The sequence below is a fragment of the Melospiza melodia genome, chromosome 15, assembly GCF_035770615.1.
Source record: "Melospiza melodia melodia isolate bMelMel2 chromosome 15, bMelMel2.pri, whole genome shotgun sequence".
Lineage (NCBI taxonomy): Eukaryota > Metazoa > Chordata > Aves > Passeriformes > Passerellidae > Melospiza > Melospiza melodia.
In genome coordinates, this window is record NC_086208.1 from 381,799 (window position 1) to 398,861 (window position 17,063).

The following is a 17,063-nucleotide window of genomic DNA, read 5'->3' on the forward strand; positions in this document are numbered from 1 at the left end:
GAGAAACAATTCCCTCCAAAGGACCATGCCTATACATAGTCTGGAGTTGCTGCCTTGATACTGTAATGTGCCTCCCTGCCCAGGTACCCTTGGTCTGAAATGTGCATTAACACATTCTGTCCTGCTTCTCCTCTCCAGGTTCCTAAATGCAAGGAGTGTGCATCTCTCCTGCCTCCTTTTTCTGTCTTGCAAGGGTTTCTGTCTTGCCTGTGACTCAGTGTTTGCCATGAAATGTTCATAGACTTGGCAGGAGTCCAGCATTTCAGAAGAGAAGCAAGAATAGTGCTAGAATTAGGGTGGGATTTTCCTATTTCCATTTGCCTGTGTATAATTTCTGTTTTCAAAGTAATCCACCTTAAGATTCACTGTGCTGGCTTTTCAAGGAACCACACCCATGGCATGATTTGCTAGTTGACTGTAAGAGATTAAAGTGACATAAATATAAATACACAGTCAATAGAAAGAGATAAAAAAGTGAGAGAAGATGAAGACTGAAATAAAAATGAGGTGAAAACAATGAGACAAGTGTTTGTAGCAGCTGACTTGAGAGGCTTGTACAGCACCAGAATCCATGTGGGGTTTCCTGCAGAATTTCAGAGTAAGCAAGCAAGGCAGCCCCTTTGGAGATGAGCAGAAACTGGAGCATGTTTTCCAAGAGCAGCAGAGAAGGGAGGTAAGCAAGAGTTGAAGCAGGCAAGCATATGTGTTTAGCCAGCTACACTGCATTGCTGGCACAGGTAAGAGGATAAAGAGAAAGGGAGGAATTTTCTGAATAGGTTTCTCAATGCATGCAGCAGAAAAAGGATGGAGTCTGGATGCCCATATATGTGAGCAGCAAGGAGGAAGAGAGAAGCATGACTGAACACAGGCTATGGGGCAGATCTGTGCTTTGGGCAACTCAGAGAACAAGATTATTTAAACAAGTTTTTAAAAAAAAAAAAAAAAAAAAAAAAAGGGAGATACAAGAGAACCTGATGGGGGTTATAGGCAAGAGCAGGCCCCAAAGGTGTGCTAACAAAACCAAACCACTGAGCTTAGTAATAGCTCTACCTCACCAAGAGAAAAGAGCCCGAGATTATAATTGCTACCTCATCATAATTGTAAATAAAGGATCAACTTGTCCCACCTGGTTGGCACTGGCAGAAGTTAGATTTAATCTTTGGCTCCTGCTGGCTGAAACAACTATTCAGTCAAAAAGGAGGGGTTGGCACCAGGGGCTGGGACTAAGGGAGGCTCCAGGATGCTGTTGCTTACCAGGTTTCTTCACTGCATCACTGGATGATCATGCTTGGCCGAGCACAGCACAGCAGGTCTGGGCCTGCAGCACTAGGACATACAGGGAATACTCCAAAGGGTCCCAAAGGTTCATAGAGCCCAGGCTGGCTTGTTCAGAGGCATACCAGGTGGGACTGGGACATCTCCCGGAGGGAAGGTGTGGTACTGCCAAGTTGGTGGATATGAGGACACCATTGAGAAAAAAGGCCCAGCTGAAGGACATAGGAGATGGTGCTGGTGGAGGCTTTCATGTGCACGGGAGCATGGAAAGAGGGATGAGATGAACCTATGTGAGGAACAGATGAGAGGTGCAATAAATGGGGAAGGTAAGTTAAAGAGGGGGAAAATAAGTATAGAAAAATAAGGAGTAGAGGGTAGGGGAGTTTGATGTAATTTTCTAGAGACAAAAGGAAAGGCCTAAGGTGCAAAATCCTGATAGGGTTCTAAAGAAAGGAGAAAGGTAGCTCATGTGGTAGCAATTCCAGCAGTCAGAAAGTGAGGCATGTCAGTGTGTGATAAACAGGGCTGTGTGTCTTTAAGAGACTAATGTTTGTGTTTTCCCATGCTCTCCTATTGTGGAAATAACTTTCTGAGTCACTTCTCTGATCCTGGAGACAAACTGAACAGACACAAAACATAACAAAACACAATAGCAACGGGAAGAGAGAAATTCCGCCCCCCCCCCCCTTCCACCACACACACATTTTATGTCCGTGATCTGAATGCACTCAGTCTCACAGTGGAAGAGAAGGAAGGCAGAGACTGACAGTGTTTTTTGGTACACACTCTTTGAATCAAGCTCACCTTCTCCACCACTGCATAAACAGGTAAAACATTAAACCCACACTTCCCCAGTCTGTTCCTTTTAAACATTATCCAGCCTCTTTGGTCAAAAGTCTTAGCTTCCAGATTTTCCACAGACAGTGAACTGCAGCAGGAATTTGCTAGCTTTTTTTTAACTTCAAAGCCTTGCACTTCAAAGGCGCTGCATTTTTTTTCTCAAGCCTCATGCCTCACCCTTTGCAAAAAAGATGTCAGTTTGGGACTCTCGAAATGCCACACTTGGAAGCTAACATACATCTAAGAATCAACATCACAGCTACCATCTGCCCAGAGGGGAGTAGTGAGATGGGCACGCCCACAAGTGGCTGGCCCCAAACCCAGGCTGTATCAAGACTTCCTGCACCAAAAGACAGAATTACCACTCCTCAGATCTGAGTTTGAGAACCAACTCAAACCCTCTGAAATGATCCATGAAGTTGCAAGGCCTTGCAGGTTTGGTTTAACTTCCAAGCGTTTTGTTGTCTTCGGAAGTCTTGTAACAAATCCCAAGGTTTCCCTCTCTGGGGTTGCTGTACAAATGGTGTTTGCAGCCTGCTGGGAGGAACAGGATGACTGGACAGAAGAAGAAAGAAGAAAGTTTCGTTCAGGAATGCCGTCCCTCCTCTGCTGCCAGCTTACAGGGCCAGCCAAGGGAGACACCCATGCTCCCAGGCACAGCAGCTTGGCAGGTTCCCCAAAGGAAATGACCTACATGCACCTTCCTCCCGGCACGAGAGGAGCCTCTCTCAGGGGCAGAAGGTTTGAAGGCAGCCACACTCCCCACCTTTGCAACCTCCCCAGAAGACTGCGTAGGGGATGGCTTCCACTTCACATGTGCTTGCAGGCAGCTGTGCTGATTAACCGGGTGAGCAAATAAGAGGCAAGCCTGGAAACAGGAACCTAGTGCAGGGTGGGTCTGCAAAAACAACAAGACTGGGTGAATAAATCAGGTCTGGCTGTTGGCTTCCCTGCAAGAAACCTTTCATTAAGGCTCCACTGGATATTTTTGGACCACACCTGTCTATTTTTAGGAGGGATAATTAATGCTGAAGGAAATAAGGAAAAAGGTCAAGTTTTAAATCTAGGAATGGGAAATTTGTTATTCTCCACAAAATCACTGTGATTAAGGAGATCTAAAATGGAAGGGCTGTACTTCAGAAGTAAAAATATGCTCCCAGTCACTGTAAAAATTGCGTGTTATGTGGTGTTTGCTAAGAGAGGGGAAGCTTTTCAAGGAGACAGCACTTCACCACTTTACTATTAAATAGAAGTAAAGGCACAGCTGAATGGCCAGCCTTAAATCACAGCTGTGCTGTGGCTGTGTTTTTGGCTAAGTCTGTACTGTGCTTAGGCTCCCTCTTCTCTGCGTGTTGTGATCTGGCTTTGGGAGGGCCAGCTGGGACCTGAGAACATGCCCAGGCCTGTACATAAAGTTACACAGTGAAAAAAAAATCACAGCTAAGCTATGCAGCACTTTCACCAGGTCCTTCAAATAATCTGCCTGAAGTACAGAACAATTATAAGGCCAGAAAAGTGGTTTTGTGGGCTGAGATAGGAGATTCTTAGGAAAAACATCAGTATTTTCCTCCATAGCTACATTCTGCTCCACAGAAAGGATCTGGATGCTGTAGCAGAAACAGCAGATGAGCACAGCCCTGCTTAAAAACCATCTTCTTGGATGTGTCCTGTTCTCTCAACCCTGCAAATTCTTTAATGGCAAATGTATAACACACTTGGTAACACAGTAGCCAGCCTTGTGGAAAGTGTTTGTTACTGTATTCAAACCCAGCTAGCGCACAGAAATTCTGGAAAATTATCAGAACAAGGTGTGTGTCACCTTGGTTTTTTACCTTCTATTTGAAATGTATTAATAGCGGGGTCCTTCAATGGCCACTGCCACTTTTTTTTTGTCTTAGATTCACAGCACTTTGTGAGTTTTGATTAGCTGTTCAGTAGTTCTGTAAACCATTATTATCAGGTGCTAGTGTAGCCCTCTAAGTCATTGAAGCAGCCTTCATCATCCCTCCTCAGAGGCACATGGCTGGCACGTCAACCACAGCCTCTACTTCCATTTCAGGTTCCTTCTGCTGCTTTAAATTGTTCACTCAAGCTACCCTTGGTCTTTTTCCTTCATTTATTTCCCTCAAGGGGAAACCCCTGTAATGCCTTCTTCATTTCCAGGGTGTCCCTGACCTGAGTAACTGTGACACAGACGTTTTTCAATGGTGCAATTCCATTGTCACCATTTCTGATGTACACTTGTCATCGTATTGCAAAAGCTCCAGACCTTCTCGGTGATTTCTCATGGTCATCTCCTCAGAGCATGACTCCTTCTTCCTCACAGCACAGCAACAAACTCGAGTTCCCTTCTCACCCAGCTACCCCACTCTTGTACAGCACTCATCCTTGTTGGACACAGCTGTGCCTGTTAAGGGCAGGCCTGTTCCTCATCTTTGGTGATTGATACAGCTGCACTTCCTCAGGCTGAGATTATCTTCTGCACTGTCTTTATTTTCTTACATTCTATCCCCCCACATACACTGAAATTAGATAAGAGAGAATTAGCCCCTACAACAGGCAAGAGAAATGAAATCTTTCCCACAGGACTTGTACTTGCTCCTGATCTAGGGTTTATAGCAATGTTAGGCTGCTTGAACTACTTTCATTTTGTTTCCTCTGAGGTAACAGAATTAACAGCTTGATTTCAGCAAGGTATCCAGGCTAGATGGAGTTTTGGGAAAGGGACTTAATTTGTTATTTAAATGCACTTTATGGCAGCAGCACACAAGGTTGTGCTGAGCCAATTGCCCTCCCAAATTGCAGCAGCCCCTTACCCTTGTCCCTGCTTCTTCCCTGGGTCTGTCCAGCATCACCCTGAGAGAGCACAGAGAAAGCACAAAGAAGAATTCAAGCAAACAGGTACTTTAGAAATAAGTTAATTTTATTGAATAGGCATCATAGCTTCTCTCAGATTCAAATAATGGAGAAGCCAATTCACACAGATTACAGAGCTATCAGTTACTTTGAGTAATCTTTCATAAAAGAAAGAAATTAAATACAGTTCTGCTATAAAAAGTGCAACAGTTATAACTGGAAGTTTTTCAAAACAAAAGCAAGTTTTACTACCTATTGCAAAAATTGGTTTAGTGCTTTAATACTTTACAAAGTAACAATCCAACTGCTAAAAACAGCTCTTACACATCATCTTTGTCAAAGTATGGATCAGATTAAAAATGACATTTAACTTGAATGAAAACTGTATGTAGAAAAGGTTCTCAAGAACTCACATTTTTCACAACAAGAAATATTTCTTATTCTTGAATGTTAATTAATGCTCCTGTTTCTTTTTAACAGTGGATTCAAACAATATGGCAGTCAGCTTAAAAATGATCAACTGTTTTCTTTTGCAGAGAAAGGTGACTGCAACTAAGTGTGTTTTGAAATTATAAATACGGAGGGGAAATGGGAAAAGAAAAATTAATTCATTTTTGCATGAAAATGATCAAACAAAAAACCTGAAGAGTAATTTCAGCTATAAATAAATTTCTGTAATTTTTATTACATAGTTTACTGAAAGCCTAAGTCAATATTTGCTAAAAGAGCATAAACTTATAGAAGGCAACAAGAAACTCAGACTCTGAAAAATGAGAAGAGTGGTAAGACTATGAAGAAGTTGAATTCTCAGCCAACCAAAATCAGAGAGACTTACTTTATTAACATTTGCTTAAGCCCCAGTGAGAGCCAACTACTTTCTTTGAAATAGACTTCAAATACAAATACATTTATTTGGGTACATTTCTATGGGTTAAAAACGCTGAGTTGGTCAGGTTATTCGGTAGAGTCACATTACCAGTCCTGACACTTTAAACTTTATATAATTAGCTTTGGTTATAATTGAACAGAGACTCTCAGTTAATGAGTAAAAATACTTTTTTAAGCCAAGGGTGCAACATCTGTTACCTTAATTCTTGTTTGGGAGACAAGCCACTCTATATGCAACCTGAACTGCAAAACCAAATCTTTACTGGAAAATCTATCACAGGCTTTAAGGACAAAGAGCTTTAGAATTTGTCTAAGGAAACAGAAAATTAAACAAAAGTTAGCAATAGGAAAAAATATGTACAAGCAATTGGGGGGGGGCATATTCTATAATAGCAACAGTGGAGTTCTGATGAATTAACTACATATACCTTTTGCATCTAGTACTTCAGACTGTCCTTCAAGCTTTGCCCATGTCTGAGAGGCATTGGGTTTTAACAACACAATGTGTACCAAATGGCAGAAGTACATGTAAACAGCAGAGATACTTTCAATGGTTCATTCAACTTTTTCCATACAAAAGTGTTAGTCACAAGACTCAATGAAGAAGAACAAGGCCTCCCAAGGAGAACAAAGTCTTTCAGCCCCACAAGAGACAAATTCAAGGCATTATGAAAAGTTCATAATATTTTATGTCTTAAAATTAAATGCAAAGTAAAACTCGAGATGGATTCCAAAAAGAAAACAAGAGCTCTATGGAGATTTTAAAAACTGCTTCCTAGCTGAATCATGCTAAGCCTGGCACATTACAAACACAGGAGTTAGAGACTAAGAGCAATGGGCTTGGAAAAGACACAGAAGTAATTGCTCCTCCCCAGGAAAAAGCACAAACCTAATCTCAGTCATTAGGATGGAGTTTTGTACAAAGCTGTCAAAGTTGGCCTAGAACATTTCATTTGGGTACTCACAGCTGTTTAGGTCTATGTGGCTAATTTCATCCATTATTTAGTCTAGGCCTAAATCCTGTTTGTTCCCCTTGGTTAGGGTGAGTGGGCAGAGTTGGGCACCGTGTGCATGCAAAACTCTCCGGTGGCTCTGAGGGAAAAGCACTTCTGTACTGTACACACACTGTGCATTATACAAAGACTGTATTTACACTACTCAGAATCTTGAGCAAATAAACAATAAAACCATTGCTCCATTTTTGTTAGTATTTAAAGTGCACACAATTTTCAAAGTTGAGAGATGAGAGCGCTTCTGTGACGCCCACATGGCTGTGTTTCAATTCATACCTGATTGCAAAGCCCATTTAAAGGAGATGTGGGGCATTCTCTGAGCGTGAGATGCCACATACTGCTGCTGCATCTCCTGCATATTTTAACCAAAAGCATGGGGAAGAGGCTTTTTTTTACTCAAACCTGGAAGCAAATGGCAGCAAGGCAGTGTTTCACTTCATCTTTACTACAAAGATACTGTTCAGACACCGTGGGCCAGAGTGAACTGCACCTGTGTTAAAGGCAAGAATGACCAAGAGCTGCTGTTTCAGCTACGGCAGCCATGGCTCTCAGGCTGCTGACATGCTGTCAGCCTTCATCAGGCAAAGGTTCCATTTTACTCTGTGGCAACGCAATGTCATGGAATTTACCTATTTGGTGGCTTTTACCTCTCAGCAGGGTAAGTGCAACTCTAGTGTAACTCTTCTCATGTTTATAGAGATTCCACATGTGAAAGAAGGAAGAACTGGATCCTTAACATACAAGCTCAGTCTCTTAATTTCCCCATCCTTCTTTTTCTAAAGAAATGGTGTTTGAAAGGGGCAAAATGGAAATTAAATACAGAATGCACGTAAGAATTAGGCACTATTCAGTTCCAATATTGGATCATATTTTTGCAATCTCAGATGATTCTGCCTCTAGAATTTGCTTTAAGAAGGGAAGACTACTTCCTTTTCTCTTGTCTTTCCCAAGAGCAAACCTCTGCAACAAAGTAAGAGGCTCCATTAGATGCAGAGATGAATGGCAAAAACATTTCTCTGTTTTCCCAGAATACAGGAAGATCTACAAAACATACAATGTTGACAGGAAATAGGCTTTGATACATCTTAATAATTTCCCCCTTTTTAGTATTTTGGTGCCCTGGTTCCTCCACTAGCCACAGTAATTTCTCTGGTTTTACTCCATCTCCTCTTTTGACTAAGGTTTCCTAACACATTAACACTCATCAAAGAAGCACAATATTTTAAAGAAAATTTTCTGTTAAGATTACAGGGTATTCAGATAAATGTGTCTAGAGACACACAGACTACAGCAGGCTTGAAAGTTTTACAGTCATGGTTAAATGAGGAAGTAGGACAGAGGCTGCATCCAGTTAAGTGACTCTCAGTCCCCAGAGAGTCATAATTTTAAGGCTGTTTGGAACACGGTGGCTTTAACCCACATGGCCTGTTCCACAGTGCAAATGTGCATCAGCCATTTCAATTCTCTTGGTACAGTACAGGCATTCAGGTAATGGGAGATAAACCATCAGAAAACAGCAATCAGAACAGCATATTCACTTCAGAGGAATAACCCAACCAGACAAAGAACAGGATCATGATACCCAAGGAAAAAATAAGGTCTTATTTCCCCACCCCAGCAGTGGAATACAAGAGCCCCATTAAGAATGCAACAGTTAAACAATTATGTGGTGTTTTGGTACAAGGCAAGTCTTTCCATACTCAAACAATCATTTTATGAATAAGCCCAACTATTTGTTCCCACATGGAAGAACGCTAAAGATAAAATGTAAATTCCACTGACTGAAGTGTAGAGTGCTAATAAGGAAAAGACCTGAATATGTGTTTGAGTAACACTCAATTGATTTTCTGAAACCAAGAGGGAGCTTTTCTTCCTACACAAACTGATGCTCAATACACCTTAAAAACAGTCTATTGATCAGGAGAAACCCAGATGCACAGTCATTAGGTATCTAGGTTTGAAAATTTTGGTTGCAGTAAATACCTTAATAGTAATTCTTAAACAAACAAATCCCAACAAACTAAACCAAAAAAGTTAGGGAATTTTAAAAACTACACAGACTTCTAATTTAACATAGGCATTAGTTTGTGAAGTCTTTTTCTTTGCACAGTTCATCAGTAATTAATATGTACAGTAAAAAGAACTATGAAGAAATAAAATCTGAACACTTCAATCTGCAAGAAGCTAATGCCTACTTGATACATATTAAGAGGATGTACCTGCCAATAAGGGATGACATTTCCATTATCTAGAGTGATTTTTTTATTCCAGATGCTAAATGGTTGCATTCATTCTTGACTTTCATTCTGAAGGAATAATAAACAGCTGATTCTTTTTTAAAAAAACCCAAACAAATCCTACTCCAATGGGTTCAGGGTGTATCATGAATGTCCCAAGTCAATCAATACCTGTGCAGAAATGTTTCACTTGGTAAAGAAATTTTCCAGATGCATGTTATTCAGAAGCTGCTTATAAAAGTGGCTATTGGCTAGGGTTGGAAGAGAATTAAATAGAGAGGAACAGTGTTGTACCAAAATATATAAAGAAAAATTTAAAGCTTTTCAATTGAAAAAAAAAAATGTATCTTCAACTCATATTAGATACAATGTGCACAACAGACAGAGCAGTTAAAAACAAGTACATTTACAAAGCTTTCTTTTCATGGTTAATTTCTACCAGCATTTCTGAAAGTAACCCACTAAAATGATGACCCTGTTTATAATAAAGGTGCAAAATATTGCTCTGTAACGTATTTTGAAAATAATATAAAAATAATTTCTATATTACAATTTAAACTTGGCTTGTAGAATTCCAACATAATACAGCCTTAAGTCTAGAAATAGAACATACTTACAAACACCTTTGTGTTGTTTTCCTCTCATTTTTAACAATATAATATTTTAGTCAAATACACTGGAAATCCATGTGCAAATTAAAATAGATATTAGTGTCTGTTACTGAAATAATTTCATTTCTATGCTATAGTTTGGTGATCCTCCACATAAGCTGCCATTCCTTAAAACAAATACTCTTCAAATACACTGACAGAGACTTAAAATACACTAAGCTAAAACGCCATCTACAATCAGCATCAGTTATTTTGCCTCTCTGGACTTATGTTTATTTGAGATCATTGTGGTTTCTATGAACATATGGGTTTTCATCTGTGCAAAACACTCACAGTGCTATCAAGACCGTACTCCCTTACTAGCCAGTTTGCAATGTTTTACATGTCAATGAAGCACCTGGTTTAAGGCCCCCACTGCTAATGGGATTCTGTCCACGCACTGCAGAGGACAGCAAAGGTAGCCCAAACAGACCTAAGGCTTCTCTCTACTCCTCAGGCAGAATTCTCATCCACTGTCTCCTTGGAAGAGGAAGGTAGGCAGCCTGTGGGGAGCAGGCACTGCCAAAGGCTCAGGCCTCCATCAAAAACATTTCTTGTGTAACACTTGCTGAGAGTTTCTGAAGAGAAGCAGCCTGCTTGCTGTCAGGGAGAGCAGTCCCACTGGTGAAGGTGAGCACCAGTGTGGCTGTGTCAAAGAGGGGAGGTGGAGGGCAGTGTTTGTCAGCTCTGTGCTGTGTTTTGATACCTGCACGTTCACCACCCCAGCAGATGAGGAGCAGCCCTCCGGGCCCTGCAGCCGGCTGTGACGGTCCTGGGCAGCGCTGCACTGCTCACACCTCAGCTCCCAGCCCCACAAACACCCTGAACGCTCCACTTGGCTTGCTCAGACTTCTAGGATACCAGCAACACAAAGCTTTTCAAGTACAGCACCTTTCTTTTACTGATGCTCCTCATGTTACTTTTGATTCAGGAAGAAGCAACTAATTGCTAAAGAAAGCTGGGACAATATTGCCATTGTATTTCTAGAACAAAAGGTTCACCAATTGCTTTAAAATCCAAAATCTGAAGTTACTTTTGATAACCTACAAAATCTTCTGAATGAGCTGCTTGTTAGCCATATGCTACAACTGACACCCACCTTTGAAAATATATTAGTAAACTCTAACAGTGGTTTATTAACTCTGTATTAATAATTTTAAATGAAACTTTAATATAAAGCATGACTGAAACCCATTATGTATCACAGGTATCCTCTGTTACAAACCGACATTTGCATCAGAGTTTAGAACAAAGTAAAAAAAAAAAAAATTGCATAATAGGTTTAAGCCTTTTTTAAATTAGAAAAATTGCACATTCACACTTTAAAAGAATTCCAGCTTCCTCCAACCTAAATATTTCCTGGTGATCCATCTGGGAAGGTGTAGCCTACCCAGTATTTACTCTATACTTCCGAAATCTGGACTGCAATGACAAATGCTGAATCAATATCAAGAAGAGAGGGGGGGGAAAGCACATACAAATGCAAAAATACACGTGTGCATTGCAGCCAGTCGGGCTAACAGAAGGAATGAGTAGGATCCCTCCAAAGCAAAGCTGATTTCTCCATATCTGGGACTATGTGGGAACTCTACAGCTCTGGAGGGTGTAGGGAGAGCAGATCAGGCACAGGGCTGGCTGGTCTGTGGGCTGCAAACACTTCCAATTGTCAGGAAAAATAAAGCAAAAGAGCACTGAGAGGTTAGCATACAGTACAACAGAAAAAAAATCCAAATATAATTACCTCTAGCATGTAGCTAAAGAATGGCACAATGTCTTTCAGCCCTGATGAATGCAACTCACAAGCAATTGGAAATTCTCTCTAAAAAAATAGGTAGAAAATTTTCTTCTATAGTTACAGTCTTCTTTTAATGGAACAACACTTCTTCAGGAGGAGGGCACAGTTTCTGCATGTTTGGTCTGTTTAATGACAGCTATGGCACAGCTGCCACAAAGCCCAGAAACAGAAATAATGTTTGAAGAGAATTCTAAAAGAAAACAGCAATTAGAAAATTATTCAAAGATATCCCAACAAAAAGATTCTAAGGAAATAAGCACAACTAAAAAGGGTTCTGTCAGTATTTCATACAACAGATATTTTAAAGTGAGCAATCCTATAGAGGTAAATATTTATTGAAATATCTGAGTGTCCTGAGGATGATAATGAACACTCAGGTTTGGTACCCCACACAGACAAGACGGACTAACTTTTCAAAATAATCTAACACACAAGCACGATGTATTAAATAATTCAGAACAGAGTAAATTATACCTAAATGCTGACCAGTTGTAAATCTCTTTCTTTTATGAGAAGATCTTAAAAACATACTATAGAAACAAGTCCAGTGAAAATGGGAAACAGCAAAATCTTATGGTAATTGCTTATTTTTACACATGTACTGCTTTTTTCCTCATTCAGAACAGATGTAACTCACTTAAGCACATGGGCTGGTGTGGTTTGCTGCTAATGTAGTATTTCTTAAGGACAACTTTACACAGAAATTATTCTTAGAGTATCACACAGTTCTGCTACTCTAATGCCCTAAGAATTCTTAAATATTTCTGTTTTTCTTGAAGTCTTATCCTGCCAGTTTTCTCAGTCTCAGCAGCAAATACAATCAGGTATGATACTGAATTTCTTTTAACGTGGTCTGGCTTGTTTTAGAATAATTTGCAATCCCAGTTTTCTTTGACAATTAGAACTTAAATGTAATAATCACAACAGCAAAGCAAAACAGGACACTGCTTACCAGTGTATGCAACAGGAGACATGGCATTTGGAAGATGCTTACCTCAAGGACAGAAGTCACATGGAGCTTTAACAAATACCAATATTTCCCTTTCATGAAGGAATGCAAGTTCAGTAAGATTCAGTGTATGCTTAGTATACAGTAAGAAGTACAAAGTACAGGTCTGGATTCATGGAACAGCTAACTTATTTTGAAAACTCCCATTCAGCAGAAAACCTAAAAATATGGTCAATTTTAAATATGTTCTCAGTTCTACCAGTCTGGGACACTGGAAAAGCTCACATGCTTTTTCTGAAAGCCAGGACACAGCAGCAGAAGTTTGTGTATCTTGTTTCACAGGGGACTTGGTTTTCAGGGTTAATTAGGATTAACTGTATGCAACGGTGCCACCGTTGTCAAGAATTAAAATTGGGCTGCAACAAGCAAATAATCAGAAATGGAGACTCTTTGGCAAAGAATCTTTCCTGTGTGGGCCAGAAAAGTGTTATTCCCTAATGAGGAAGGCAGAGCTCCTGTTCTGCACCTTGAGGTGGCAGAGTCAGCAGCCCTGAAGGCAGTACTTTCACCTGTTATGCAAAACTGGCTCTTAAAATGAGCCATTGTTCACAAGGGTAACATCACCAAAGAGCTCCTGTTCTGCATTCTGCCAGTTGATGGTGGAGGGGTGCAAACCCAGAGCTGTATCCCAGAAAACTTCCTCATGGCATCCATCTACTTCAACAGTATCTGCAGTGTCTGCTTTGCAGAAATGCTTCTGTGAGCAAAGTTTTGTTTTCAGAAGTATTGCAAACATGTAAATATTTGGATCTCAGACTTGTGCAAATCTGTGCAAGGAGCTGCCATTCCTGCTGGAGGCATTTTACAGCCATCTGGGAGCCTCCTGGGGGGGAAGATGACTCACTCTAGGAGACTTCAAAAGAGGAGGAGCCAACAGTCTTCAAGAAAGGCTCAAGTAGTTACACTTGCAATAATTATCACTCAATAATGTTCAGAAGGAATAAGTAAATAATGATTAGGTTCATGCACTAGCTAAGGCAATAACTTGATGCATTGCATTGGTTTTGGCAAGCAGTTGGAGTCTAGAATGATTCTAAATTTCCTAGCTAGTCATCAAATTTTCCATACCTAGTAATTTTTAAAAATATTTTCTTGTAATATTTTTCTGTATTTTAACATCAACGGAAATACTTCTGAAATTCAGGTGTGCAGAACGATATGGTGTGGGGGCTTGGGGACATGAAGTCATATTGAATGTTCTTATAAAACCTCTTTAAAAACTCAGTGCAAACAAAAGTGGCTCAAATCTACTTTTTTTTTTCAATGAAAATTTAGAAATAATTGGTAAGAACAAGAACTGAAAATTAAGATGACCTACAGCCCTCATGAATTCAGACCTTTCACTCCCATTTTTCTCAAATCATTCAATTTCAGACTGAAATATACAAACATTAGTAGCAATGCAATATGCTGCCATGTTAAAAATGTGCAGTATGCAAAATCACTACCCTCCTAAAAAAAAAGGCTATGAAAAATTTAGGTTTTACTAAGGAAAAAATACTCTATACCTATATAAGTTCAAATGTCTGCAAGGCAGATACTACCCTACTACAACACCACATCTTCACTAGTATGACGTTCCCCTATCATTCTACTACCTGAGTGATGTCAGTGTAAATTCAGGCACCATTAGTAAACTTTTGACCAAACATATACACTGCACTGACAAAGGAGTAAACAACCCTTCAGCTTACCAGTACATGTAAAAAAGACACTGACAAAATGGAAAACAATATTTTTATGATAAATTATTCCTATTATTTCCTCATTGCCCCAGAAAAGCGAAGAGCTAGACACTATTTACTCATCAATCCTTTATTCTTTAAGGATTCCTTTTACTGCAATCCAACACTGTTTACTTTGTAAGTAAGAAAATGGTAAAACTAAGTAGTCATGGAAGAATCCTCAATGCCTGTGTCCCTTGCTGTCCCTCTCCCTGCGCTTTAACTCCTCTTTGTAGCAGTAGGAACAGTAATTTTCAGTCTCAGGACGACCATAAAAGGAACAGTTCTCCTTCTTACAGCGGTTCTGCTGGATGGAATATATTGGGCAAACTGTGCTTCTGCCTTGGTTTTTGTCGTTGTTCAGCCAGCTCTGAGGAGCGTCCTCGTCAGCGTACTCCAAGCAGTCTCTGACGTCCCCCGTGTTGAAGCCGTTGGTGTAGGTCTGGGACTTGTGTTCGGCCGGCCTGGCGTAGCTCAGCGACTCCACCGTGTTCACCGTGCGCATCCCGGGCAGCCGTGCGGGGCTGTAGCTCTGCGAGGACAGCGACCTGTTCTGCTGGGGGTAGGTGGCACAGGTTTTCAGGGTGCCAACCACTGGCTTGTAGGTATCATCCTGGAAGCTCGATGGCTTGGAGTTGACGTCATGCAAATGGATGACACTTTGCCTTTGAACGGGGGGGGTATGGCTATAGTGGGCAGACACCGGGATGGGGCCGCTTCTCTTGGCACCGTTGCTGGGTGAAGAAAAGGACCCGGGAGTGGGACTAGTGTGGTCTTTAAACTTTAAAACCAGTTGGGTTGTATGGCTTTGAGGTAAGACGGGTGATGCCCTATCCTGAGGAGATGGTTCTAATTTTTCTTTTGAAAATGCCTCTGGCTCCAGTTTCCTACTAGAGGAGCCATTCAGCACAGCCTTTTTCTCAGCTTCCTTTCTTTTCTGTTCCTGTTCTGCATTGAAGCGCTCCTGGGCACTGGTCAGGTAATAGCCGATCATCTCCTCGTGGAACTGATGCCTGTGACTGGTCAAAAGAAGGCCAGCAAAAATAAACTTTCGTTCACCCTGCATGGCAGCTCTCAAAATATTTAGGCTGAGTTTCACGTCTGTGCTGTACTTCCATGGGTCAGACTGCTTGTCAGAAAAGGGTTTAGTGTTCACCTTTTCAGTGGGGGAGCTGCTGGCTCTGTCAGTCGGAGATGGAGTGGTCTTCTCTGATGGAGACGTGCTAGCAGACTGTCCAGATTCCTCTTTGCTCCCTTTGCGAGACTTGGACTTCTTCTCTTTGACTTTCTCTACTGTGTCACCATTTTTTCCATTCCCTGAATTGGCTCTGCTCATCTTCCCGTGCACCAGACCTCCAAGACCACCCATGTTCTTTTTCAGTTTAATTCCCAGGGTTTTACTGAGGCTTCCTATTTTATTAGCAACTGAATCCGTCCTGGTTTTGTCTTTATCTTTCCTTTGTTTGTCCTTTTCTTTTTCTTTATTGTTTTTGCCATTATTGCCATTGGAATTACTACAGATGGACTCTCGGTCTGAGTCCATGGAGTCAGCCAGAGACTGCACGTCTTCTCCAGCAGAAGCTGTAGGGGATTCTGGTTGAGCCAAAGGGGCCTGCTATGGAAAAGGAATTATAATTAGATACAGCAAAATCCATTTCATACAGGAGTTGGTGCAAAAATACCTACCCCAAATTCAATACAGATTTTGACACTGATTTTAAATACACTTTTTAATTTATGCACTGACATTTTTGACTGGTTCCATCACTAAATAAAGCTTTTCTAACTGTGCTTACTATGTATTTTGCTTGTTCCTAAGTAGCTTTTGGCTCATTTCAGACATTTGTAGAATAGAGGTCAGTCACTCAGATGCTCTGTGAAAGTCAGTGCCTGAGTCATGGGGGAAAGCGAGTTCCCTCCTGCCCCAGAGAGCCAGGACAGGGAGGATCAGCAGTGTAGGCTGTCCCTCAGGCCACGGGAAAGGAGCTGGGGAAGATGCAATGGAAGGGGAATGAGCTGCTGCTGAAAGCTGTGAGGGGCATACAGCACACAAACCTGTGTGCAGCAGAATTTCAAAATTGATTATGTTCAAAACCCAGCTTATTTAAATTGACTTTTTATTTATTTAGGTCTCTGGTGCATGAAAATTAAAGTGAGGATGCACCAGAGCTAAACATCTCATATGAAATATCAAACATTAAACTCAAGCAAGTAGGCTGAGGAATACAAAGATGTGTATTCATGTTTATTGGAAAGGCAATGCAGATAAAACTGGTCATAAGTCTGAGATCCACTTTATATTTTAAGTTACATGATAAAGCACCTTCCTTGAAAATGCAATAACATGAATCCTAGGGTACTTTAAAACAGGACTCTGTTCATGTACTGCTGCAGAACAGTCTTGCTTTCAGGCACCATGAACCTAAAATCTGCTAGAGATAAATCTGAAATATTCAACTGGCTACAAGGACATGGGGAGGGTAAGCTCTGTACTTGTGTATACTTCTGGTATAGAAATACCTGCCATCATTGTCCCTGGGTACTTACATGTCCTCTCTCCCAGGAAGCCCTGAGCACCCCAAAACTCAGTTGGGAGCAGAGGTGTTATTCCCACAGAGCAGAGGGGAAAGTGCTGCAGTGACCTGACCATGATCATGCAGCAGATGTACCTCTCCAAAGGGAGAGGTACCCCAGGTTCCACAAGGGCTCACCACTTACAAGTGCAGGACCATTTTTGTTGTTATCATATTGTTGTTATCATATTTTTAGAGTCTTA

At 40.9% G+C, this 17,063-nt stretch overlaps 1 protein-coding gene across 7 annotated transcripts in view; it reads right to left on the bottom strand.

Annotated features, from left to right (window-relative positions):
- Positions 1–5,017: 5,017 nt before the first annotated feature.
- OTUD7A (OTU deubiquitinase 7A) overlaps positions 5,018–17,063 on the bottom strand; it is a 108,098-nt gene continuing 96,052 nt past the window's right edge. For 6 of the 7 annotated variants that reach the window (XM_063169245.1, XM_063169248.1, XM_063169244.1 and 3 more), the window contains one exon: positions 5,018–15,902. In XM_063169245.1, coding sequence (XP_063025315.1) covers positions 14,469–15,902 — 1,434 coding nt within the window. In that variant the 3' untranslated portion in view covers positions 5,018–14,468. The remainder of the gene's footprint in view (positions 15,903–17,063) is intronic. The other variant, XM_063169249.1, reaches the window with a different exon arrangement.